Raw genomic sequence first — 26,966 nt, 5'->3', positions numbered from 1 at the left:
CAAGGCGTGTGCGGTGAGGAGCCAGCAGGCTAGAGCTCATCTGCTCTCGTGGAGTAGTTTGGGCCTCTGAGGAAGGCCAGCACAGCCACCAGCTCACGGAGCACAGGCGCTATGTGACTGCCCCATGGGGTGGTAGTACTGGAGCAGCTGCTGAGGTGTGTGATACAGCCTGGCTCCCCCACCAAGTCTCAACCTCTTTCTTAGCCCGGTTTGAAGCTCAGAAAACCTGAGCTGGTTGTATGTATGTTTGTTTGTTTGTTTGTTATATGTATTTACCAGCTTGTTACTTGTAAGAGAAGAAATGAGACAAGAACAGCAGGAGTGACAACATTTATGAGCACTTACTACCCAACACACCAGAAACACTTATTTTAGTTAAACCTCCCTACAGCCCCATGAGATAATGCTCTAAGTCAAGTTTCAGAAAGGATAACGCACCGGCCTAAGGTCACCCAATGAGGAAATAAGGGAATCCGTTGGACCTAAAAATCAACATGCTTCATAGGATGGGAACTATTGTGATCTGAATTTTTAATAAGTATGGGAACAGGGGAGGGGGGGGAAGGGAAGGGATGCCAACGCCTACTGCCTGTGTGAAATTCAGCCTACTATTCTCAGTAGAGATGTGGGCTGCTCATTGACATGGATGTGTGTGTGTGTGTGTGTGTGTGTGTGTGTGTGTGTGTGTGTGTGTGCGCGCGCGACTACTTAACATGCTTTATTTTCAAAAGTCTGTGTGCCCAGCGCACCTGAATGCCTGGAGGTTGGGCAGAGGCAGTGGCTGAGCACAAACGGTGGAAGAGTGTTTGAGGGAGGGAACTTGGCTCCAGCACTCTGCCAGTAGTGATTTGTTTTCCACTCAGTGTCTCAGCTGTGCAGGGAAAATGAAAGATGCATACACCTGTAGCGATAGCCTATGTGCAGGCTGTAGGCATAAATACCTGGGAGAAGTAAGACCGCCAGAGAGAAGACCCGAGCCTGGACCGATGGTAACCCTCCCATAGCACTGATCCCAGCTTTTCAGGCCTCAGTGGTATTTGAAACAGAGAGGGGAGGAAAAGGAAAGAGCCTGGTCAGGTAGGAAACTGCAGGAAAAGGGATCCTTGATTCCCAGATCTGTGGCAAGACCAGAATGGCCAGGGATGAGTTTATTCAGCAGAGCGCCACCTTGTGGGGAGGGCAGTGAGCACCTCTACGCTCACTTCCGATTCCTCTGTTCCGAACTTCCTACTTGTCTTAGCATCTATTGGCTCTGGGCTCTGACCGGAAGCACTTTGTCCGGCCTGATAGGCTGTCTGAGCTGGTGAGAGTTCTCTGTTCTCTTCCAGGCTGAGGTAGCCCAACTTCAAGAGCAGGTGGCCTTGAAGGATGCAGAAATTGAGCGCCTGCACAGCCAGCTCTCGCGGACCTCCGCCCTTCACGGAGACCATGTGGAAAAAGGTAATGGGCTGGGCTGTGAGACCTGCAGTGGGCTGCGGTGCAGCGCCTGCTCAGACACGGGCACGTTTGTCAGTGAGTATGAACATGTCATAGTTCACACGTTCGCTCGGATGGACTAGTGTTCATTTCCGCACACTCACGCGTGTGTCTGTGTCCTAGTGAGTGGATGTGTGCGTGCGTGTGTGCCTGGGAACAGGCTGGGAATAGGGAAGTCGGCTCTGTTGTGGACTCAGTGCCCCAGGTCATCCAGGAGACTCCACTCTGAAGGCTTTTCTCAGATGCATTCTGATGAGTGAAGCTCTGCACAGCCACCTCTGGAAGTTTTACTCATACACTTGATGGAAGGACTTGTTTTGTGTCACCACCAAAAGAGAGGCTTTAGCAATTCATTTAGTCCTTTAATAGGTACCTGCCTGATACTTGTACAAAAAGTCCTGAGGTGACAAAACCAAGTTGGTTATCTCCCCCCCCCAACTCAGCACTTTTGTTGATGTTTTGTTTCCTTTATAGCACACACTGTAGCTTACCAGTTATTTTGGGAGGTCTCTCTTGGCCTGAGTACTGCTTAGCTTAGATCCTTGACTGGGCGGGGGAAGTCATGTAGTCATGAAACAGTGACTTAGAGTAGAGAAAGAAATGAATGACCAATATGGTTGTCCCCATGCCTAATGTGGAGGTGGGTCATCACTACCGGTGATACCAAAGCTGGACAGAACGCTCTCCAGGGCCTCCCTACAGTCTGAGTCTTCAGGCCTTGCCCTCTTCCATCTGTCAGCACCTCCTGGAACTGGTCCTTTTTGCAGTCCTGGTTGGGTCCTGCCCAAAGCATTGAGGTTTGCCAGCCTTCATGGGAGGGTACTGTCCTCCCCCAACAAATAAGGCTGTGGAGCAGGCTCTTCAGAAAAGAGAGATTTTTCTGAAAATTCATACAACCGATATAAGAACTCTATAAGTCCACTCTTTCTGTTCTTTTTGGGATGTGGTATCCCAAAAGGAAATGGGATGTCTGTACTTCTGTTTCCTGATCTCCTATACTTTTCCTTGATATCCACCCCTATTCCCATCACCCTTTGCATGGGAATGGGAGCAGGTCCTTGTTTGGAAAATCTAACAATGTGCCAATTCTTTTTTTAAAGATTTATTTTATTTATGAATACAGAACTGGCGTACAGGCCAGAGGTGCAGGGGCAGTGAGAGGATTCACCAGAGACTGAGTGGGGAGCAGAACAGGCAGATTAACAAAGTACACCACTGAGGGCAGCAGCAAGCAGGCCAGGAGAAGTCTGCCACGCCATGTGGGTCACCTCCGGGGTGGGAATCGAAATAATGCTGAAGTGTCTTTAGCTTCTTTGTGCTGTGCTTAACCCACTGCACCACCAAGGAGGGCCCCAATGTGCCATTTTTAAACCTCTAAACATCTGGCAGAATGACCTGGCGCTCCAGTGCAATTTAGGAAGATGTCAAGGAAGAGTCCCTGTGAGGTCCAAAGTGAGAGAAGACCATGGGTGGCCCACCATAGACAAACACAGTCCCTTAATGTACAGACAAATGCTGTCATTTTACAATAAAATATGATTGTTTTCCTTGCAAAGAGTTTATTTTAATATATTTATAAATACATCTAAGCATTAGTCCATTCTGACTATCCCATTTTATATTAAGTCAAGTGCCAAACTGTTTTCACATAATTATTCTTTCCCAGTTCTATTCAACATTAGACTTAATTTAAATTCTCTGCTACAAGCACAAGGGACTGTGGAGATGGTGCATGGGTGAATTGGTGACTGGAATTATTGGACTATACCTGAGGGGGGGGGAAAGCAAACATTGTACAAAAATGAAAAATGAAAAATAAATATATTAAAAACATATAAAGCATTTATTCTCTACTGCAATCTATGCAACTCTGTGATTTTCTCCAACACAAGTTATTGACCCAGGTACATGACCACTTAAGTCATAAAGAATGAATGTCAATAGTCTTATGAGTATTGTTTATGAAAGTTTTTTGGGTTCTTCTGTGTCATCTTTAAGTCAATGGCATTTTGATTTTTCCCCACATACATCTCTACAGAGAAGACAGAATACTTGGTTCATTTGTTTAATAGGCCACTCAACACTTATGAGACAGACTTTTTTCCAGATGCCATCTTGGGCTCTTTAAATGAGTCCACATGCAAGTCATTCATATGGAAAGTTTTATCGTCTCAGCATGTGAGGACAACTGTCTGCATTTTACAGTAGTAATTTCCTGTACCTAAATTCTTCTAGACCAAGAAATTCAGCGTCTGAAAGTGGGGATGGAAACCTTGCTTGTTGCCAATGAAGATAAGGTAAGATGGCATTGGCAGCCCTGTGCTTTTCTGGTTACCCTCCTTGACTCCATTTGGTCACTGCTGGTCGCTGATACTCTGGACAGAGCATTCCCATCAGGTCGTTGACTTAGGGTGTATCAGAAGAATGGCCTTTGTTCCTTGCGACTTGGCCTCAGTCACTTGTTTTGGGCTTTGCCTGAGTGGGAGCTTTGCCTAAGTGGAATCTTCCAAAGATGATTAAAGCTGTGCCTGTGCATGCATGCAGGGAAAATACCCACTGCGGTTACTACAGATGTCATAGCTGCTACTTCGGCTCCCACAGGAACTCGAGGACTGTTCACCTATCTGCCAAGTGCCCGATCTGGCATAGACCTGTCACAGGGCCGCTAGCCGTGTGTGTGTTTTTTTTCCTTATGAACATCACATCTGACTCCCTCATAACCATAACACAGCCATCTCTGTAACTTCCAGAGCACCTTCCCGGCTCAGACGTCAGCTCTGAGCATCACAGCCCTGCGTCTTCTGTGTGGCCTCCCCATCCCTGTCCCTAGGCCGTGACCTGGAAAGAAACACACTTTCTAAATGTTTCCTCTGCCATGCAAGGAACTGTAAACTCCCAAAGAAGAGATGAGCATGTAAGATAAAATATGACAGCTTTGTTTCCATCTTCTTTTGTCTAATTCTGGAGGATGACACTCTGGTCAGAAGGGAGATTCCACTAGAGTGAGGAAATAGTGAGTTTCTGTTTCTGGACATGTTTTTGTCCCTTGAAGGCTTTTATCAAGCAGGGATTCCTTTGTGGCCAGAATGTATCCTCATTGCCATCAGGTGTGAGGTAAGGGAGCCTGAACTGCCTGGGAGGCCAGCCACTGAGAAGCCAGGCTCTATGGGAGGGGTCTTCACACACCTTCAGATCCACACGGCATCTTTTCCCAGTGTGCCCAGAACGTAGCCTGGGCCCCAAAGTGGAATCACCTGCTGCTGCTCGTGTTTACACACTAGTCTGCTCTCACACCCTGACAGGACCGCCGGATAGAGGAGCTCACGGGGCTGTTAAACCAGTATCGAAGAGTAAAGGAGATTGTGATGGCAGCTCAAGGTAAGAGCAAAGGGGTCCTACCCTTACTGCACAGATATATTACATCTACTGTATGAAATCCAGGGGCATTTCTGCCAGAAGAGTTTCTGTCTTCATTTTAGATGGGCCTCTGCTGGCAGAGAGCTGGTGAGGCTGTCCTGGATGCTGAGAAATTGACAACTTTTGAGTTCTAGAAATTTGTCAAATGTCCACTAGTTCAGAAGTCCTAGGGATTATCCAGATCACAGGAAAATAGTTTCCGCTAGAGCCTTGGGAGTCCCTACCCTCAGAGGATCTCCCTTATACCTTCTTGGCGACCTCTGAAAGGCAGTTGGTGGAGACAGGCCAGCGCCTCATGGGGTCTAGAGCTTGTCTACCTCCTGGAGAAGGCAGAAGCTCCCCCAGCAGACTCTCAGGGCACTTGGGTGGCTTCTTTAGACTCCTGATGCCTGCGATCCCACAGGCAGTCACAAGCAGGGAGATTTGTTTGCATTTCATACATGATGCCCAGAGTGAACTCAACACGCAGTAGCATTACTGTTCTTTCGGGACACAGTGAGGAGTGACATTGGCTCCCACTGAAGCTCCAGGGAAGCAGCTTTAAGGGTACTTAGGAGCCTCTGGTTCTGACTGCTCTGGCTGTTCTTGGGAAGAAGTTGACCGTCGCTTGTGCTGGGACTGCCTGGTAACCTCCGGGGGTGTGCCAGCCCACATGTGCATTGTGGTCCTTTGGGTTCTTGAGTCACATTGCTCTTAAGGCCTGATCCCCTGAGATTAAGAAGTGAGAAAATTGGAGAGGAATATGAAGGGATGGCTTCTCCCTTGAGCTTTGACCTTGAGACGACCTTCACAAAGCCTCAACTGGAATGCTCTGAAGAAGCTTCCAAGTCACTCTCAATGTCCATTCTGTTTCTTACTCTTTCTTAATGAAGGAGAAACCATGTTAGGGGTTTGTGTTATAATTGTGGGTTTCTGAGCAAATCATGGTGGTGATCATCTCTTCTGCATTAATGCTTCTAGGACCTTCAGAAAGAACTCTCTCCATCAATGACGAAGAACTGGAAGGAAGTTTCAGAAAATGGAATGCTACAAATAAAGGCCCCGAAGAATTATTTAAACCAGAGGTATTGTGTTTCCACCCACGATGTGGGTTTTAGTAGATCCTAGGAGCTTAACACTGAGCTTGGGGAGGACCTAGTCAGCAATAAGTCTTGACAGGTGGAAAATTAAATCACTCTTGGGGCCTTGGGAAAGCACCCCAGGGAAGGACGGCAAGGGTCTAAATCACTGGTGTGTGTTCTGGCTTGGAGGGACACTGAATGCTGGGCTTTAAAGGATAGGAATTTTTAAAAACCAAGCTCCCTGTTTATTTTTGTCTTTCCCCCTGGAATGTAAGCACACACCTGACATGTTACTTGTTTTATTGACCACTGTGTCTCCAGTCTTTGCCAACCTGCCTGATACCTGGTAGAATTCTACAAACATTTGTTGAATAAATCTTACTCATTTGGCAGGGTAACTGCAGGTTTTGAAACGATGCATTCCTATTTCACAGACAGCCTCTCCAGCCGCCACAACCAGCATACAAATTTTCTTTTCTTCTCTTTTGCTTATTTATTTTTTATTTCCTTATTAAAACTTAATTTATTTAGTCTTATTAAATAAATCTCTCTGGACTTAGGCTAAATAAAATAAACAAGCTCATAGAAAAACACCTCAGGTAGAGAAGGGGCTTTAGCCTAGGTTCAGAAAGGGTTGTGAAACTCCAGTATGGTCAGACATAATTCAGGGAGGAGCAGAATGTCACCCAGTGATCAGTTATAAATTTGGACTAAGCCGTCCTGGCTGCCAGCGATAATAGAAGATGCATGCTCACTCCCTGTGTGACTGTGGTCGCTGTGATGAGCACTGTTACCTGGCCAGCTTGTTTTTTCTTCGTGACATCCTATGAAATCCTGTTTTACTCTGAAGAAGTTGAAGCTTAAAAATGGTGGATAATCTGCTTAGGTCATACAGCGAGTAGATGGTGGAGTCTGCACTTGACCCATACACCCAAACTGTTAACAGCTGTCCTTCAGTGTCAGGGATCCTTCTTGGAAGGCCAGAAAGGGCCTGGACTGTCGAGAACAGAGGTGGTCCTTGCCAGCAAGGCAGTGCTGAATTCCGTGCTGGCCCACCACTGTTAGCTCATGCTTACCCTGCTTCTGTGCTTTCCTTTCTCCTGTTCTTGCTAAGTCCATGCTAATCCTTAAGGTTCCGCACATGTTCTCTTCTCTGAAGGCTCCCCACTAGTGAGAGGGAGCCCCATCTTAAACACCACAGGGACATTTTACAGTGATCTTTCATCCTAGTGAATTTATCTCCTCCCCATATGTGGCCAGTGCTGACCTTACACTGAGCTTAGGGGAAGTAGAAGTTGTTTATGTTTGTGACGATATGAGTTGCAGTGTTGCTCACTGTAAGCAATGTGTATGGACTCTGGCAAACCTAGGCCAAAAAGGATGTTTTCGGAAAGGAATGTGTGGCTCCTGGAATGAAAGGAAAGGCTGAAGAAACCAGCTCAGAAAGGCAATGGCCCCAGGCTGCAGGCTGACTTCAGCACTCTACTGCTAGGATATGGACTGTACCCAGGTGGGAGAAGCAAAAGTTGCTCAATACGCCTGCCTCCTTGGTGTCTTAAGAAATAAGGCACCAGAACTGGTGAAGTCACGATGGCTGTATGCAGGGGCAGAAATGTATCTTCTTAAGAGGAGTCCTGCAAAGAAGGGGAACAGAGGTGGGGGTGGTCTCCAAATTGTAATTTTCCTCTACAGTGACTCTAATATTTCTGGTGTAGATGCCTCCAAGATGTAGCTCTCCCATGGTGGGGCCGCCTCCACTTCCGCAGAAATCACTGGAAACCAGGTAGGAGACCCAGCCATTTCCCTGAATCTGCTGTGATCTCGGGCCCCTCCTGACATGCTGGCAACTGACCAGGCTGGTTAGCATGGCCACTGTGACCAGGGCGCTCCTGCCTTTCCATCGACAGGACAACAGTCCAGCCTCAGCAGTGACCACAGTGGGGCCAAAGAGCAGCCACAGCCCCTCTCTTCACCTCACCCTGCCCACAGGCTGAGGGCCTGGTTTATGGTCTCTGAGAAGAGATCAGGGCTTTGGTGACACAGAGGGGAGCTGGCTGCACCTCATCTGTGCCCTCTGGTAACCCTTCCAAACTGGTGTTGCTCATTTCTGTCAGCTCCTCTGAACATCTTTCCAGGCTTTTGACCATCTGGGCTGTCTAGAAAGGACTATTTCTCCTCCAGTGAACGTGATCCAGTTGCTCTGGGAAAACATCAAATATCAATGAGTTTATAATGGGCTCTAGGGTCACTGGACTGCTATCTGTCCAGTCACCTTTAAAATGACTGTTGGAATGTGTGGCTCCTGGAGTGAAAGGAAAGGCTGAAGAAACCAGCTCAGAAAGGCAATGGCCCCAGGGTGCAGGCTGACTTATTTCTAGTGCCCTATATCAGCTCTTTAGAATACATTTCAAATTGTGCCCCATGTCATAGAGATGTGGGGGCTTCACTGCCTAGAGCAAGTCGTCAGCCTGCATATCTGGGGGAGACAGCCATAGCATGATGGCTTCCCCTGCATGGCGCTGAGGCCCCAGGGCTCCAGAGCCTCCACTACTCAGCCCCACTTTCCGGAAAACCATTGTTCACCTGAGTCTCAAACCCCAGAGAAAATTGGCAGAATCAGAGAAAGTGACTGGCTAGCCTTTACTTTCGCAGAATGAGAAACTGGATTTCTGAGTTCACTCAGGAGGAAGACAATACTGAGTGACTCACATTGACCAGACTCACAGGAGACTAATGAAAAATGCTGAGTTGGGCATATAAGCTGAGAAATAGCACTGCTAAGACCTGTCACCAGGTAGTCTCTGTGACTGCTGATAAAGTTCTCTATCCAATTGGTGCCATTCTCTGCAAGACAGACCCTGAGAAAGCAAATTGCTCTGCACAGACTGGTCAGCATGTGCAGGGCTTGAGCCCAGTGTGAGAAGGTCCCAGCAGGGGATCCCTGGAGCTGTGGCTGGCTGGTGTGCTCCTGTCCACTCTGAGGGGGCACTGCTTTCTCCTCCCTCCACAGACAAAGAATCGGCACCTTTCCTCTCTTAACCACAGACATTGGTCTTCTTTTATGATCACACAATAGTCAGCAACTGCTAAAGCAGTAGACTTGAGGATATTCTAATTTTCCTAGGAAAATCAAGGACTTTTGATCTGGATTTAACCAAAATATTGTCAGGCCAGCATATCTGCCAATGTGGGCCAGTCTTATAGGTAATAGTTATGCTGAAAGGTAGTTTTTGTTTGTTTGTTTGTTTGTATTTTTCTTGACCTAGACCCTCAACCCAAGACAGATTACTGCTTAAACATTTGAAAAGTTCTCAGCATGAACTACACCGTGTATCCATGTTATCTTCTTCTCTAGTAACTATTTTTCTTTTGTTTATTCTTTTGTGTTTTTGCAGGGTTCAGAAAAAGCTCTCCTGTAGTCTAGAAGACTTGAGAAGTGACTCTGTGGATAAGGTCAGCGTGTCAATCTATCCATAAAGATCACTGAGCTACTTCTATGTGCCCAGCTTAGTGCTAGAATGTGAGACCAAGGAAGTCCTGGTCCTCATCTGGTAGAGGCTTTTGTAGAGTTGTTGGCAAGACAGGAACTACACACACATTGTAGGAGTAGTCAGGTGTGGCCTGGGCGTCCCTGGAATGCTGCCTGGAGTTGCCGGGACCAGACATCAGAGTGGCTCATGTGGGAGATGGGGGAGCACGAGGAGATTAGAGCAGAGCCACAGGTCTGACCAAGCCCAGAAGATCTTGAGTCCTGGCCCTGCTTCTGCAGGGCAATGTAAGCTTTGCAGAGAAGCTGTTTGAGGAAGAATGAGGAGAAAAGAGATGATCCCAGGAATGAGGTGCTAATAACTTAGAAGATTGGAGAGGAAACGTCTTTTTAAGCATCTGGAAAGATGCGAGGAGAGCTTCGGACCCTTTCCTGAGGTAGACTTTGACCATGGTGGCCACTCCTCTGTTACAGAGGAGGGCTGCAGCAGTTGTGCCAGGGCATTAGAGGCCAAGTGGTCATCTTGCCCTTACTGAGAACCTTCACTGAGCCCTGCTGCGTACACACTTCATCCCACGGTCCCCAGCATGTGCCAAACTCCCTGGGGATACAATGGAAAACCACGAAGGCTAGAGCTGGTGGGAGACATGGGCCATTCTGTGGCTTTGGCTTCTGTGGGCATGCACCTTGCACCACTGGTCAGATTGCTCACAGCTGTCCGGTCATCTGTCCTTGAGGCTGGACACAAAGACAGTGGGAGGGCTTTTCTTTTCACAGATGGTGAGGGTGGGGGTTAGTCTCTAAGCAGGCAAGTGTCCCTAAGGTGTTTACTTGAGGTTAACACAGATCTCTGTTTCTCCACTTTATTGGGCTCCTCTTTGCCATCCCATAGTGCAGTGATGGGATCCCGCTCTCCCCGGTGGTAGAAACCAAGGTACATTGACTGCATGCCACTGTCACCTGTGTGTGGCTGCACGGTTTGTTCGGTGTTTTCATTTAACAAGCTACAGATTTTATAATCTGAAACTATGTTCATTGCAAGGGGTTAGAGGGAGAAGACGACAAACTTCTCCCTTTTCTTTACAATATGCTTTCGTCTCCATTATCTGTGGGACGGGATCGGTTACTGCCTCCTCTATTTGTAGTTGAGAAATTTGTCTTTAACCAGGCAGTGTAGATTTGGCCACTGGAAAGTGGGATGCTGGGACCTCTGCATGCAGCTAGAGCAGCATGAGAGCTCCCATCCTTCCTGTGGTGACAAGTCCTGGCTAAAAGGAGAGTCATGTACATTTATCCATGGGGCCTTATTGCATGCTAACTTTTGCCTGTAAGGGTCATTTACATTTTCATGTCAGTCTCCCAAAGGAAGAGCCTTTCGGGATCTCTGCACATTTACAGGGAGCTTCTCTGCACTTGCGTCTCTGCAGCAGTTGCTGCTTCTGTGGGGTGGCCCTTCCTGGCCACCCGAGAGCTCAGTCTTCTGCCCGCTGTCTAGCTGCTCTGGACACACAGCTCCTTGAAGTCTCTTGGAAATTGACTGGTTTGCTTCGGGTACCACTTCTTTAGTACCTGCCCTTCTCCCTCTGACCTCAGCCTCACAGTGCTCATTCGCAGATGTTTTGGGAGCACATCTGCAAAAGACCATCTGCTCCTTTGGAAGCCCAGCCAGGTCCCCAGCTCCTGCTTTAAGACTGTGATTTGATTGCCAGGAACTATGAGCAACCTGAGCCTGTTGATGAAGAAAACATTTTCCAGCTTAAAAGAGTAACTCTTGCCTGGCTTTGACCATGGTCACAGTCCTGTGCCAGATCAGGTAGTCCAGTACAACCACCTTCCCTTACACAAACACTGCCACTCTCATTCCACGGGGGCTGGGTGCCTTGCTGGGCATCGCTACCTGTCCCTCACTTGCTGTAATGGCAAGTTCACTGCATTCCAAGACAGTCTCTCTAATCCTTTCTGGCTGTGTCATGCACATCTTCTGGGCACCTCCAGAACATGCATCTGGGCACCTCCAGAACATGCGTCTCTTCACCCTGGCTCTCCAATGGAGCCCCAGTCACGGTCAGTCTTCTCTGCTCCCGATGGCCCTTCTGACCCTCTCTGAGTGATGCACCATCTTGCCCTCTCTGAGTGATGCACCCTCTTTTCAGGTGCACAGATCACAAACCTTTACAGTTCCCCTTCATTCTCCTCAGTCCCAGCAATATTTTGCCAGTGCCCCCTATGCCATGCCCTGGAGCCTGGTGTTCTAGACAGGTGCACTCGGTGCCCCAGTTGAACTGGACACGGTCAATGCTTTTATGGCCGTCACTCCACGCCCACGCACACTGCCTCTGTGTGCTAGGCCTATGGCAGGAATTGTTGCTCCCTAATGAATAACAAAACACAAGTTCTGAGAGGTGACAGAGAAAAGATTCTGCTTGCATTCATCTGATAGAAAGCTTGGCCTCTGGTCGCTCTGGTGCCTCATGTCTCTGTGCTAATAAAGAGCAGCCGGATAATCAGTCCCAGGCCTGCCCTGCTTTCCAAAAGGAGGACATACTCATTTGGCATCATGTGGTAGGTGATCTTTTGGGGGTCTGGGAATGTGCAAAAGAATTTCCATATAAATTAATGCCAGTAGCATTCCCACTCCCCCCAGATGCTTACTACCTCAAACTGAATAGGAACACTCTACTTTTGAAGTGGGGAGTGTATGCTGCTCCTTGTTTGGGATTTCATTCCCCCACAAGCGGGATTGCTCTTGGTGCAAAAAGCAGAAGCAGGACCGAATTCAAGCATTTTTTCCCTCCGTGCTGTATCCTGATGTTGTCTGACCTTCTCCAGCAGCCAGTCTTCCTGTCCAATTTTTTTTTTTTTTTTGGCAAAGACTGAGAACCCTTTCCATGGCCCGGGGTGCCTGTTACCATCTTTCTGGCAAGTCTGGGCCACCTTTGGAAGACTGTCCTTGGGTTAGACACATGCTGTCCACGTCAGCTCCTCTAGCAATTGCAGGACAACGCACATTGACAGTATTGATCATCTCTGCCCTGTCATGGGGGCAGGGACCTGTCTCATGAGGCCAGGGGAAGTCTGTTTTTGAGAGTCTTTTCCATACACACATTCCCTGTAAAAAAGAGTCATGTCTTGTAGTTCTCACAAGTTTTAGGCCCTACCTACCCCACAATCAGTGGTTACTGGGGCTGACTGTGCACTGGAGTCATCTGAGATGCTTGGTTAAAACTCAGAGTCTTGGAGTACATTGCTACAGGGGTTGATTCATGCAACCAGGTAGAAGCTTGGCGTTTGTGGCCTTTGCAAGTACTTTAGGTTGTTAGCAGCGGGGCATGGTCTGGCATTTGGAAATTGCTGTTCTTTGACCACATGTTGGATCGTGCATGCCTGGCCTACCTCATGGACCATCAGAAATGTGAAAACCAGGCGTCTCCATCCTAATGGTTCTGCTTATTTCTACCTCAGCAGCCAGTTCTTTCAGAATTCCTTGAGAATTCAATCTACTTTTTCTATATTTCTCTTTTCTCAGCTTCTTTCTAGGGCATTAGCATTGGATTTCCATTTCTAGGACATGTATTTATAGCAAACTGAATTCAGAAATTTACTGGGCACTTAGCTTTTAACTAAACAAAACTTCTAAAGATGTCTCCGTCACTAAAGTCTCCCACTACTTTTCCGACGTGTCAGTTATGAAATCAGTTTTGTCTTTCACATTACTTTCCTTCTGGATCCAATCAAGTAATCCACAGTTGATTCTCTTGGAAATGTTGCTTCAATTTTTTTCTTCTCTTTTATGCTCACTCAAACGCATTCCACTGTGGTTTCCATCAGGTTTGTGGGTTTAGGGGCCATTATGTTCCTTGCCCAAATAAGTGCAATTCTTCTGCCCCTTTTAATCAACTTGTTTCTTTGGATTAGGGCAGAGCAGGGCCCCTTTCACGTGCCTAAACCTCATGAAAACGATGCTGAGTTCTGACCAGGGACACGCTGCTGGCATGTAGTGCTTGGCCTATTGTGCACACCCTCTCATTCCGCCTCAGCCTGATATTTTCTAAAAGTACAATAAATATACTACATATTACAGACACATAATGAAGCAATTGGTGTAACTTTTGTTAGAATTCTACTTTGCATGTTTAAAGGGTAATTATCGTCATTCCTTCATTGAACCACGAGCACTAGGCCAAATGACAAAGGCCTCTTTACCTAGCAGGACACAGCACTTCCTGCTGAGAGCCAGCCCTGGACTTGGGCTTGACTCTTCCCTTGTTTCATTGTGTCATCTCAGGCAAGTGTCTTCCTTTCCAAGAACTCAGCGAAGGTGTATTTGAGTCAGCCTCAGTGAAAATTGGGTCTTGGAGAAAAGGGAGTGGTCCTTGCATCCAACCGTTTCCTAGTTGGGTTTGAGTCATACCAAAGGCTAACTTGGCATCTTCTCTTCTCCTCTCCCTCCCATAGGATGGTCATCTCCAGGCAGAGCACAGATACCCCACATCGCCTGGAAAGCTTTCAGGAGTCACACCCAACGGAGAGGCTGCCAAATCTCCAGCCACCTCCCCACCAGATCCCACAGGGAGCAGCCTGCTGAGACTGAGTGAGTGTCCAAGCCCCCGGGCTGTGCCCTCTGGAACAGCCCAGAGGCCCTGCCAATTATTGCCATTGTGCAGTTTAGACCATAAGGGGAGGTGCAGGGGCCTTGTGCACAGCCATGCCTCAGGGCCGCCTGCTTCCAGACCATGACTCTTTCTAGGCACGATCTTCTCTAGCAAACACTTCAGAACCTCAGAAAACCAGGACTGGTGTCTTCCCTCCTTGCTAACTGCAGTTACCCCTTCCCCACATCCCCTTCCATTTCCTTTTTCTTGAGCCCCTGACCCTCCCCGCAACCTCTTACCCTCCCTCTGGGATAGCACACTCCACTCTTCCTTCCCCTGCCATTCTGACCTTCTCACCCAACGCTGCCTTTCTCTCCGCTGCTTCCCTGGTAGCAGTAGGATGATACTATGGAAACTTCCCCAAGGGAGAGCATTTCCTTAGAGAAATGGATTCAGTGGCCAGTGGGTGAGGCTGTCCATCCAGAATTAAGCTGCTGGCACTTCAGGTGTAAGATCACGGAGCTCTTCGCTGCATTTACTGCACCATAGGTCCTCTCTCCCCAACAGCGGTGAGAGACCAATGGGGTCCTGCAGGAAATGTCACAGCCCTGACAGGCCTCACCCCTGATTCCTCACCCCCGAGTACCCCCAAGCCATCCCATGCATGGCTTCTGTCTTTGGCCAGCCCCAGACAAGTGCTTAAATGAGTTTGCCCTAACGACGCCCAGGGACTTGCTGTGCACCCTAGCACCACACAAGAGCACGTGACCTGCTGTGTGCAGCCCCTTGGGCCTTCCCTCCTTCTCCCTGTATGCAGGTACCACTGCCTGCCCAGGGCTGGCACCAGGAGCATTTGGGTCATCACCTGGGACCTCCTTACTGGGAATGGCTCGGTTACCATTCACCCCATGCATCCTTTCTCGTGCAATTATTTTTCTTTCTGTTTGAGTTTTTTCTCTCTAGCTCGATGACTCTTGTTTATTTCTCTGCTTTCCTATAACTCTGTTGGGCTGGACTTTGGCCTCTCTTGCTTCTTCATGTGGCTTCTCTGCTTCTTGGCTGGCTGGAGATCGTGGCAGGAGTGTCAGTGCCCCCGTATTAGGTACTGTATCCTTCCAGGTGAGGTGGAGCATGAGAATGCCCTTGTTTCCCCTCCCTTTCCTTGCCTAGTGTGCCCCTTCCCAAACCGGACAATATCCAGGTCCCCTCCTGCCTACATTCCTGAATCTCCCATGGGAAAAGCAGCAAGCATTTTGTTGGAGTTATCCTGAAAGTACTTCAACCTCAGCCCCTTAGAATTAGCTAACGTCTTAGCTCATGAAGCTCACAGCTCCACAGAGAGAAAACCTGGAGTGTGCCTAGCCCCCTTGAGCCTCAGATCTTGTTACGATTTTCTGCCCTGAAGGCAGAGCTGGGCAGACTCTTCTGACTCCCACTGAAGGGTGGCCCTGGTCTGGAGGAAACTTCCAAAGGTTATGTCCCTTCCTCTCATACACACATCACTTAACTCTTTCAGGAGACACCGAGAGTGGTTGGGACGACAGCCCTGTGGGCAACGACTTCTCATCCACGTCATCTGGCACTGAGTCAGGTCCCCAGTCTCCCCTGACACCAGATGGGAAACGGAGCCCCAAAGGCATCAAGAAATTTTGGGGAAAGTAAGTTGATGAAGAGAGCCATAATTACACTTCTTAAAATTAATTTATATCCTTCACTGGGTAAAGCAGCTGCACTTCCCTTCTAGAACTGTAGTAAAAAAGTGGTCATGGTTAGAGAGAAGACTCTTAACTTATTTTCTAGGGTCCAAGAAGAACTGTGAAAGGCACCAGTTAAATCTGGCCAGTCGCCCCACATGTCAATCATTCTGGGTCCATCCATATGCACCTCACTCACACATGCAGTGAGAGAGGCGACAGCAGATTATTCGTAGTGGTCATTCTATATCTGAACCCTCTGAAGACAGAATGCTGAGTACCAGTTGGTCCAAGTGACCTAGTCTGTAAAATGAGACAGAAACCAGGGCGCCCTAGCAGGCATCAACCTTCACTTTAACCTCCATGAAGAAGTGGCCCAAATCCCAGGGGCAGGAGTAGAATTGAGACTTGGGTCTGACCAAGGAACTGTCACAGGTCATGATGTTTGACCTGGGAAGCTGCAAGCATCGTCATTGGGAGTCCTGGGTCTGGCTGATCCTGCAAAAGAGCAGGTGTTCTGAGTCCACCCTTGCAGACTGCACCCTGATTGTGTCTACGGGTGCCTCTCCACACAGGATCCGAAGAACTCAGTCAGGAAACTTCAACACTGATGCACCAGGGATAGCAGAGTTTCGACGAGGCGGGCTCCGGGCCACTGCAGGGCCAAGACTTTCTAGGACCAGAGACCCCAAGGCTCAGAAATGGTAAGGCTTTTGCCAGTCCATCTACAGAGAATGGTGAGAAATCCTGCCCAGGGTGGAGTGGGGACCACGGCTGCATGTCTCAGAGCTCACCAGAGATGCAAGATGAGAAACCCAGGTGAGAGCTCATGCCTCCGTTTTTGACATGAGTAGACATTGTTCCTACCTATTGGTACCCCAGGTAAAGACAGGTAGGCCCTGCAGACCTCAGCACAGCTGTAATGCACATCTAGCAGTGTCTCTGCGTACTGGATTGAGATGCTCAGGTAAAGCCACTAAATGCACAGATTCTGGAATCTTAGACCTGATTTGGAATTACTGCTCAAGTATATCCGTAAACCTTTCTGTGCTTCTGTTTGCTCATTTGTGAAGTAGATGGTCAAAACAAGTACTTCAGTAAAGCTGTGAGGTTGACGTGATGGAGTGCACAGCACTCCTGCATGTCAGCTGTTCAGCCCTTCAGGGGTCACTCCTGCAGTACCCTTGGAAAGGTGCATCACCTCATCTGCCCAGGACCAGCCTCCCTGTCCTCAACAGACTTCGCTGAAGGGCGATGGCAGAGCTGGCTATATCTGTCCTCACCCTCATGGCACATTGTACCAAACCTTACTGACAGGAGGTAATGGAAGGGTTGCAAAGGAATTCAAGTGGCAGGTTTCACCCAAAATAAATTATCTTGGTGAACAGCCTCCAGTCCCTAGTCCCACCCCACCCCCTTCCTTCAGATTCCTCTGCTCTGGGAAAGAGTGTCTCCCTTCAGACAAAAGCCTACTCCCACTTTCTAGGGCATCTTCCCTCCGCGGCCTCGCTCCTTTCAGACCAGACTTAGAACATGTCTCTAAAGACTGAGTAACTCAGCCAAGACCAGGCTTCTAGGGACCTTCCACAGCTTTTGACTGTGTCATGTCAAATATAACCAAACCATGAAAAGTGAAGTTTACTCTTAAATTTCATCCCCTTGTAATTGTCACGCCTCTGTGCCATGTGCAGGAAATGGCTTCCCTTTCGAGGAGAGTGGCCTCTACTGAGGAGGTCTGAAGCCCCAGCGGGGTACAGGTCACTTGCAGGCTGAGGTTGCTGCCCTGCAGGTGAGAAAGTTGGTGGAAAGAAGCACCTGCATGGGCACAGATGGGCAGAGGACTGCTGCCTGGCCTTTTTTACTTCAAAGCAGGAATTTGAGGCCCTCCCTGGTGGCGCAGCAGGTTAAAGCACAGCACTACAGGCTAGCCACAGCCACTTCAGTGTGAGTTCGATCTCAGGCCCCGGAGGTGACCCACATGGTGCAGCAGACCTCCCCTAGCCCACCTGCTGCTCCCCTCAGCATTAGACTTTGTCCATCTGCCTGTTCTGCTCCCCACTCTGTCTCTGGTGAATCCTCTCACCATCCCTGCACCTCTCGGTTGTACCCCAATTCAGTATGCATAAATAAATAAATCCTTTAAAAAAATCAGGAATTTGATATAATTATATGCTAGTGTTCTGCAGAGTTTATAATTTATAGATATTTAGGTATAGCCTTCATGGTTAATGGATGGTGGAAAAGAAGGAACAGTTTCAAAGCACAAAACCAGAAGCTTATTGATGGAAATTGTTCCCAGTCATCAAATCTGCAAATTCCTAATGGAGTGTGTACAATTACAAATGTTCCTGCACTAGGGAGTGGTGCATTTGATACATCTCAGTTTTATCCATTTAATGTATGTGAGACGCATATTTCAGAATGTAAGGTAGAGGAAAGAATCCCTTACCCCATCTGGATTCTTCAGCTGCTTATACAAATGAACATCAGATAGATTAGTAGTAGAGAAAAATATCCCCAACTTGCATGACAGGTGGAGAATTTCCTTGACTGTCATTTCCAGGTAAACAGGACAGACTGAGGTTTTTGTTGGTCAGCTAGTGAACAGCATAGGGTGTCAGGAGCGCAGGAGGGCCTTAGGTGACCATCAGATGCCCTGCAGCTAGGTGTCTGCTAGGCAGATGGGCTTCTCCCCCAAGAAGGCTACTTCTGCAGGTGGCCCTATGCCGAGGTGATCTTTCTTCCTTCGGGGTAGTTGAAGTATTGATGACAGCTTCTCCGAAGCCCACAGGACTCCACTGACTGCTGCCCCACACGCCAAGGTGACACTTGTATGTCCGTAAGACACGCAGCGTGGCTGTAGATGAAAAGGGCCTTCTCTGTCATCTCTAAATTACACTCAGTGTGTTCAGTAATGGCTTGGCATGAGCGCGTGGGAGACTGGCAAGAGGGAACCTGCACAGGTGGACAGCTGGGTCTGCTGCTGTGTGACCAGCAGGGGCTGAGGGGTGGGAGGGCTGTTGGCCACCGTGGGTGGGAAACTCGTGAAGGTAAGCACCAGAACTCCAGGGTGTGTGGCAAGGTCTAGGAGAGAGGTTTGCAAATTAAGATCTTAAAAAACACCATTTCCCTCTAAAACAGCAATATACCTCTGATTGACAATGTTTTTCTTTTCGCCAATTTCCAGAAACCAGAAAATATACACAATAAAAAAGAATGTGAAATGAAAGAAGAGAAAACATCCTGACATTAAGAAAAAACATATCAACAGAAAGATTCCAAATCATACTAAAAGCAATAATTGACTAAGATAAATTCTGAAGAAAAATAGTGACTAGTCTTCTAGATTGTCACTCATATAAACTGAGTCATATGAACACACTGGGAAAAGGTTAAACTTTCTTGCTGACCTTCCATGACAGGCTGACATCAGCAGAGAGAACATGAAATTCACAATATGCAACAGCCAGAGGACATCAAGTAATTGTTGTCAGCTGGAAGGATTTGTAAGATTAGCCAGAACGCTAGATATTTCAAATGCTATGTTATTTTACAGCATGCACCTAGAAGACACTTGATAGAGGTTTTTCCTAACTTTAACAACACTGAAAGTGTTCTTGACAATACTAAGTTGTGAAGCTGAAACTTTAAAAAGTTATCCTAATAGGCCCACCCTGGTGGCGCAGCGGGTTAAAGCATAGCACTAAGAAGTTAAAGCCACTTCTGCACGAGTTCGATTCCCGCCTGCCCTGGAGGTGACCGCATGGCGTGGCAGACCTCTCTTGACCCGCCCGCTGCTCCCCTCAGCAGTGTACTTCGTCCATCTGCCTGTTCTGCTCCCCACTCTGTCTCTGGTGAGGCCTCTCGCCACCCCTGAGCCTCTGACTGTACCCCAGTTCTGTATGCACAAATAAATAAATCTTTTAAAAAAAGTTATCCTAATAAAAGAAATACTGATCAGTCATGCTAGAAGATTGAATCAGCCTTCTGTTCTCACCAAAAGCATTGGGTTGTTGACGTAGCAATCAGAGACTGCATGTAGTATGGTTAAAAGACACTACAGTGATGTGTCAGAATTAATAGAATTGCCAGGGTTTTGAGGGTTTTCTTTAAATTTGATTAAATTATGTTTTTAGTTCCTCATTCTAAATAGTCACCTTGGTAATTCCAGATTTAAACTACTTTGTATTTAAAGAGAGTTCCCACAATTTTACAAGTTCCAACACTCATAAAACCTGGATCTGCACCAACTCATTATTACTACAACCAGACTCAGGCGACCGTGGGCAGTGTTGAGTGACTCTACGACTCTCCAAAACTTATTCTAGAATGGTGCTTTTGTGTTGTTTCAACCCTTTAAGGAATTCTTCACTTTAAGAACGACTCAGCCAGGCTTCCAAAAAAAAAAAAAGAAATATTTTTGACCATTATGTTAAGGTACTTTCCTGGAAGAATTTGTCCATATTTCATAAATCCCCATTTATTTAAAAAAAATGAATATAAAGTTGCCTTGTCAACTTTCACCCCATCACAGCGACTCTGTTGGGATTTTGACTGTGCCATTACATTCACACTTTAAATGAAAAATTGATGTCCTTAAGAATTGATAGCTTTGTAATACCCAGTCATCCTGTCTGGGAACATGATCTAGCTCTTGATTTATTCATGTCTTCTTTTATGTGGTGTAGGTGAGTGTTGTAGTTATCACCTCCCTATGCCCTCCCCTCTGCCCCACACAGTTACACAGGGCCACACACTCCTTCTAGACATATCTGAGGCTGTTTATAATTCCTGTTGCATCAGTGGAATTTTTAAGTCGCTTGAACAAATTGTTAGCATCTGGGCATTGATGGTCTATAGAAACCTGTTTGTGTGTCTTATCAGCCATGTGTGAGTGTGATTTGTAACTAGACACCTCCCTGCATTCTCTTGGGTCTTCTAGATGGGCAGTCATATCATCTCAAAAGAATGGCTTTTATTTATTTCTATCTTTGTAACAGTGATACTTATTTTTGTTTCCTCTCATCTTCTACCGGCTGTAACTCTACTCTCAAGTACTGACAAAATACTGACTATAACATGAGTGTCCCTCGTGTTTCATTAGTCAGTAAGGTATTTGCTGTTGTTGCATAGAGATTTGGGGTTTTGGTGTTTTGTTGTTGTTGTTGTTCCATGTTAGACAGTTGACCCCCTTGTCCTGGCCATCTGAGGGTTTTCCTAAAAACACTGTTGAATCCTTTTGCAAGCCTGACTATTCTGTGGATCTGCATCCTCCCGGGCCCTGGGTTGGGACACATTTGCGTGGGCCAGGAGCTCATGTAGAAGCACGTGGAGACCTCCTAACTGCCCAGGCTCTCGTAGTACAGATCGGAAATTTAGCCCAGGACTTATCACAGGAAACTAGCATCTACCCCAAGAGAGTGTGTTAGAGTAGGACAAGACCCCATGACTTGAGGTGTGCACTAAACAAGTCCCTTTTGTACGAGGCCCTGTGGTCACATGGTGCCCAGACTCTCCACTGAGTGACTTGCTGTCTCCCTGCTTCCAGTGACGCCAATGCCCCCTTCGCCCAGTGGAGCACGGAGCGCGTGTGCACGTGGCTGGAGGACTTTGGTCTGGCTCAGTACGTGATCTTCGCCCGGCAGTGGGTGACTTCGGGCCACACTTTGCTGTCAGCTACGCCTCAGGATATGGAGAAGGTAAGGACCCAGCCCTGGGTCAGGTTCTCATTTGTCTGCAAATCAAGGCCAGGCTTGCTCACTCCTGCATCTCCCCCACCCCAGCTCACACACACACCTGTTGGGACGGAAACTTTTTGTGCTCTGCAGCAGGAACACAATGAGGGATGCAGCCATCGTGGAGCAGGTTTGCAAGGCGAAGCTCTGCTCCTGGAGCAGAAGTTCTTGTGCCATTGATTGAAATCATATAGGCTGATCATGTGACAGTGGCACAAGGAATAGGATCCAGAGGGTAGGATAGGAACGGGACAGGGAAGGGGACATCGTGACCATGTGTATGACGTTATCAATGGCAGTTATCCTGAGAGCCCCCATGGAGATAGTCACATAATGAGATAGTCACGTAAAGAGCAGCCTAGATGTCCCCAAGCCTGCCTCGTGATACAAGCTATACTCCCCAGGTAGTCAAGGAATGTTCTGCTGCAATTTGTGGATAGCAAATAGGTCACAGTTGCTCATGAGTAGCCAGTACATAGGAACCCACACCCACACACAGCAGGGTGGCCCAAAGTTGCCACTTTCCACCCGGACACATCCTCCGACGGCCTGCCTTGCCTGTGGGAACTTCACTCCAGTCTTCACCTTTCCATTTCAGGAGCTGGGAATTAAGCATCCTCTTCACAGGAAGAAGCTGGTTTTAGCAGTGAAAGCCATCAACACCAAGCAGGAGGAGAAGTCTGCACTGTTAGACCACATTTGGGTGACGCGTAAGGACAGGCATAGCTGTTCTGTTTCTGGCAGCTCCTGAGGGGAGACAACGTTTCTAAGACAGCTGTGAATGTGTCTCTAAGACAGCTGTCTTTGAAAAAAGCAGATGGGTCACTAAACCATGTGGGAATACAACTGGAACCCAAGAATGATAATTTGCTACTTTGGGGCGGGGGGTGGTGGGAGGGCATCCACATTTTCATGAGCCCTAACTCACCTGTTCCTTTCTATTTCTGCAGGTTGGCTTGATGACATTGGCTTACCCCAGTATAAAGACCAGTTTCATGAATCCAGAGTTGACGGGCGAATGCTGCAATACCTAACTGTGGTGAGGGTCCTCCCTGTCAATATCTCAGTAACCCCTTGAGCGCTATGCTCAGGTATCACCATGGTGGCTATTTTAAATGTGGGTCCACCTCTTCTTTTGTATTCTTAAGGTCTTAAGGTATTACTTGTCACCTAGAAATCCCAGAAAACAGAGCATGAGCCACTGTTCTGAGAAAAGCTGCTGGAGCGCTCACATGCATCTTCCTGAGATGTGGTGGACTCCAGTTTGGTCTGGGAAGGAACCTCAGGGTGTTCTTGTTTGGTTTTGTTACTTTGGGAGCTGGTTCATGAGGCAAATCTTTGTTCTTCCAGAATGATCTACTCTTCTTAAAAGTCACCAGTCAGCTACATCATCTCAGCATCAAATGTGCCATTCATGTGCTGCATGTCAATAAGTTCAACCCCCACTGCCTGCACCGGAGACCTGCAGATGAGGTAAGAGGAGGCCAGGGCCAGCCTGAGCCAGGACCTTGCAAGGTCAAGTGAGGAGATGAGGTGTCATCATCATAAAACTCTGCATTTAGGACCATGGTGCTTGGGGCTCCATGTACCCCAAGTGCATGGAGTGCTTCATGGTGCCCCAGTCTTCCTGTTGTCTGCTCTTTGTGTCCCACCACAGCCACTGAACCCCAAGCTCCCACCTCCACTGGGGATATACACACACTGTGGGGCAGAGTCTTTCAGGTGAAATGGTGTCTATTCAGTGTGGGGTGGGGGCTGGGGCAGAGTCTGTTAATGCCATCAGGGTGCTTACAGGAGGTGAGAAGATGAGCCAAGGAGCCGGAGGGGAGAGCAAAATAGAGAGATGGGTGTCAGGTAAGCAGAATAGGGAATCAGGAATTTCAGAACAGATCGCCTTACTTACAGGTATTTTATTAACTGACCTCCCATGTACAAAGAGGATGTTCAGGAAGGTCTTGCTAGAGAAAAAATCCTAAGAAGTCCCTGATGATATTCCATGAGCCTGGAGTTGTCGGTGGGTGCCAAAGCTGAGGCACTATCACATTCCTCACTCCCACGTTCCTGGGAGCCACGGCCACCCCTGCTGTAAAATTAATGCAGCTTCCCAGGGGACAGAAGACACCCACTGCTACCTGCCATCTCTTTCTCACTCTTCACAGCTGTGTTTTGAATCTTTCCCTCGGGCACAGAGCCGGGCATTTGGAAGACCCCGATGCCCTGCAGGCACTCAGGCATGTGCCTCTCAGAAGGCAGCCGCACTCACCACTGCACCCCCTGGCACCTGCATCTTAATGTGCACCCTCCTGAAACACTTGGCCTCCCCGGGGAGCACTTGTGTTTATAAAACACTTGCCTTGTAATTGATGGGCCTCTTAACGTTGAGGCATTGTTGTATTTAATGTTGAATCGTCACGTGGACACCATCATTTGTTAGTCTCAAAATTAACCAGTGGTTAGGATCCTGGGATCAGGTATGTCAGTGTGGGAGATCCTTCAAGAATCCCAGAGAGTGGCATTTCTTAGGAAATAGGAAAGATCATAGGCAGCTGCTCTGACAGCCTGGGTCACTAGGGGTGAGGGTCTTCGTGAGGGCGTCTGTGACCAGCTTTATCACAGAAGCTGGGCCCATGGGACCGGCTGGATCTATCAGATCTTACTTTTTCACTCTCTTCTCCCTCGCACAGAGCAACCTTTCCCCTTCTGAAGTCGTGCAGTGGTCCAACCATAGGGTGATGGAGTGGTTGCGGTCCGTGGACCTGGCAGAGTACGCACCCAACCTTCGCGGGAGTGGCGTCCATGGGGGTCTTATTGTGAGTGGCTCTCTGGATTAGACCCCCTGTTTCAGTGGAAACGGAACTATCAGGAACCAATTTTTTAAGGTCTAGACATAGATCCTGGTAAAAATGAACATTGGTATCTCCTCTGAAATCCTTGTATAGACTGTACAGATTGACATTTCAAAGTATTTTGATCATTTAGGGTTGAGGATTAGCATGCCTCACGGGGACAAGATGGCTTCTGGAAGGACAATGCTAGCAGCAGATTCAGAGACATCCAGGACAAAAGGATTGTCCGAGAACTGGCCTTTAACCAGGGCAGCTCCACCTCCTCCTCAGGGACACGGGCTGAGGAGGCCAAGGGGCGGCAGCCAGACGCCTTCCTGCTGTCCACGCCACTGTCCATCTGCACTCAGCTCTGTCAAGGGGCAGATTCAGGAGGGGAACAAGGAATGGTGTCTGGGATGTTGTTCAGAGCCCACCCGGGACGGAGCCTTCTCCCAGGGTCACAGTTTTCTGCTGCTCTGTGAACATGGGCGGCCATCCACAAAGTGCCGGTGTCTGCTCAGAGCAGACCCATGGGTGCGCTTCAGTCCCTGCCCCCTGGGCTCCTGTCCCCGTGCATCACCATTGGCTTTGTCTGTGATTTCTCCTTAGATCCTGGAGCCACGCTTCACTGGGGACACCCTGGCTATGCTTCTCAATATCCCACCACAAAAGACACTCCTCCGACGTCACCTAACCACCAAGTTCAATGCCCTCATTGGTCCTGAGGCTGAACAGGAAAAACGAGAGAAGATGTCCTCCCCAGCTTACACCCCACTGACCACCACTGCCAAAGTCCGGGTGAGTTGCCGGCCCCTCTCTGGGGCAGCCACGGGGCCCTGCCCTCTTGCCTCACGGTGGGCAGTGGCAGGCTGCATGCCCAGAGCAGGCCGTTGTGAGCAGCTGGGCCCTCTAGACTTTTGCCTTGGGAGTTTGGTCTCACGGTCTGTCAGTCTGCATTAGGCCAGCTTCTGGCCAGTCGAGTCCAAGGTAGAGAGTGCAGGTTCCTTTACACACAAACTCTGTGCAGGCAGCCAGGAGCACTTCCTTTATCCACACTGCCTTGACTCACCTAACAAAGCAGGGTTCCCGAGTCTGGGCTCCCCTTGGGTCGGGGTTGTCAGCATGCCACAGTACCATGGGGCCTTGGGCCAAGCTGGCCAGCACACAGCTGTCAAGATGTTGCCCAAGGAGCAGCTCCATCGCTCTAATTCCCAGCAGGCCATTTGACCTGCCTAAACTGTATGCTGTCCTCAGAACACGTCCTTCGTAGATTGCATGCCTCCTTTCAGAATCTCGGGGCCTAGGCTGGCCCTGTGCCTTGCAATATGGTGATGCCAGTCACCCATCACATACAGACCGCCTCCAGGCAGGATTGGGGGGTGGTCAGGGACAGGTGAAGTTGGAGCAAGAAGGAAGGCCACAAGGGGCTGTCAGGTGTGGCTTCCCGGGGGTACGGGGTGGGTAGAACGTCCCTGTGTGTGGCCAGCAGCCGTGGCGAGGCGGGGCCTCCATGCTGCCATCATCCAGGAAGGCCCAGAACCACCGGGAAATAAGAATGTCTCCGGGGGGGCAGCAGGCAGCGTGAGTGTCAGCAGTCCTGGAGAAGCAGCTCTGCTGCTCGAGATGATTTATCTGCCATGCCTTTCTCCAGCATAGAAATTGCTTCCAGGGGCTCTGTTTTGTTAAGAGTCTTTCTCGGAGCAGTGGCCTTATTCCTGTCCGTCTGGGCCTGCCTTTCAGTGCACCATCAGTTATATCTACACAATGTTCTAATGATCTCTTCCTCGTAATCTTGCATTTGCTGTGTTTTAGCCAAGGAAACTAGGATTTTCCCATTTTGGAAACATAAGGAAAAAGAAGTTTGATGAATCGACTGACTACATTTGCCCGATGGAGTCCAGTGACAGCACCAGCGACAGGGTCTATGGTAGCTACCGGGGCCTCAGCCCCCTGGATGCCCCTGAACTGGACGGGCTGGACCAGGTGGGACAGATTAGCTGATGCCCTTGGCCCCTCCCCGTGCTGTGCACCGAGAGCCTTACTAGCGCTGTGTGTGTCACCACATAACTGCATCCTCCTCCTGCACGCGTGCCTGCCTCGCAGAACACACCCCGGCAACTGCGCACCCCTTCTCTCTGCGAAGCCTGAGGGTGACTGAGGTGTGGAATTACCCCTTTGCTAAGAGACCAGGGTTTGGGACTGTTGCCAAAGGTGGACTCAGGAGGAAAGACACTTACAGACGTTTGTACATTTTAAGTGTTTCTTCGTGTCCATCTTCAGCCCAATGGGAAAGACATGAACCTGGACACAAGAGACCACGGACAATCCCGTGAGAGGTTCCGCTCTCAGCTCCCTCCATCACACATCAGTTGAGGGGCAATCAGTTGGGCCTTTGGCCACAGGTCAGGGTTGTGATCGAGGGGACACAGCAGGGCTCTCTGCCACGGAGACGGCGAAATGTGTCGTGCCTTACTACAGAGGCGCTGCTTCTTGCAATAAAATCAGTATTTATGTAGAAAATGAACAGTGCGGCCTATCTTTGAACATGCGGAGGAACAGAGAGGGCACATCTGGAGGTGGAATTCTGCACACCGTGCAGCTTGAGAGCCGACGGCATCACGCCCGCTCTCAGGATTTGACAAGCGATGTGGATCAGGGGCACAGGGTAGGGGGCCTTCT

At 48.7% G+C, this 26,966-nt stretch overlaps 1 protein-coding gene across 6 annotated transcripts in view; it reads left to right on the top strand.

Moving 5' to 3' along the window:
- The window catches only part of PPFIBP2 (PTPRF interacting protein, binding protein 2 (liprin beta 2)), a 131,473-nt gene that overhangs the window by 101,507 nt on the left and 3,000 nt on the right, over positions 1–26,966 (top strand). For 4 of the 6 annotated variants that reach the window (XM_012725568.1, XM_012725566.1, XM_012725567.1 and 1 more), the window contains 17 exons: positions 1,329–1,440; positions 3,712–3,773; positions 4,779–4,854; positions 5,854–5,957; positions 7,670–7,737; positions 9,350–9,407; positions 10,334–10,375; positions 13,897–14,032; positions 15,550–15,691; positions 16,303–16,431; positions 21,276–21,426; positions 22,061–22,172; positions 22,413–22,501; positions 22,813–22,935; positions 24,147–24,272; positions 24,897–25,085; positions 26,100–26,270. In XM_012725568.1, coding sequence (XP_012581022.1) covers positions 1,329–1,440; positions 3,712–3,773; positions 4,779–4,854; positions 5,854–5,957; positions 7,670–7,737; positions 9,350–9,407; positions 10,334–10,375; positions 13,897–14,032; positions 15,550–15,691; positions 16,303–16,431; positions 21,276–21,426; positions 22,061–22,172; positions 22,413–22,501; positions 22,813–22,935; positions 24,147–24,272; positions 24,897–25,085; positions 26,100–26,270 — 1,890 coding nt within the window. Of the gene's footprint in view, positions 1–1,328; positions 1,441–3,711; positions 3,774–4,778; positions 4,855–5,853; positions 5,958–7,669; positions 7,738–9,349; positions 9,408–10,333; positions 10,376–13,896; positions 14,033–15,549; positions 15,692–16,302; positions 16,432–21,275; positions 21,427–22,060; positions 22,173–22,412; positions 22,502–22,812; positions 22,936–24,146; positions 24,273–24,896; positions 25,086–26,099; positions 26,859–26,966 lie in introns of those variants that run through there. The other 2 variants (XM_004683089.2, XM_012725569.1) reach the window with 2 other exon arrangements.

Source organism: Condylura cristata, unplaced genomic scaffold (assembly GCF_000260355.1).
Source record: "Condylura cristata isolate star-nosed mole 26May11 unplaced genomic scaffold, ConCri1.0 scaffold00015, whole genome shotgun sequence".
NCBI lineage: Eukaryota > Metazoa > Chordata > Mammalia > Eulipotyphla > Talpidae > Condylura > Condylura cristata.
The sequence above is the reverse complement of the archived record's forward strand: the minus strand, read 5'-3'. Positions and strand labels throughout refer to the sequence as shown.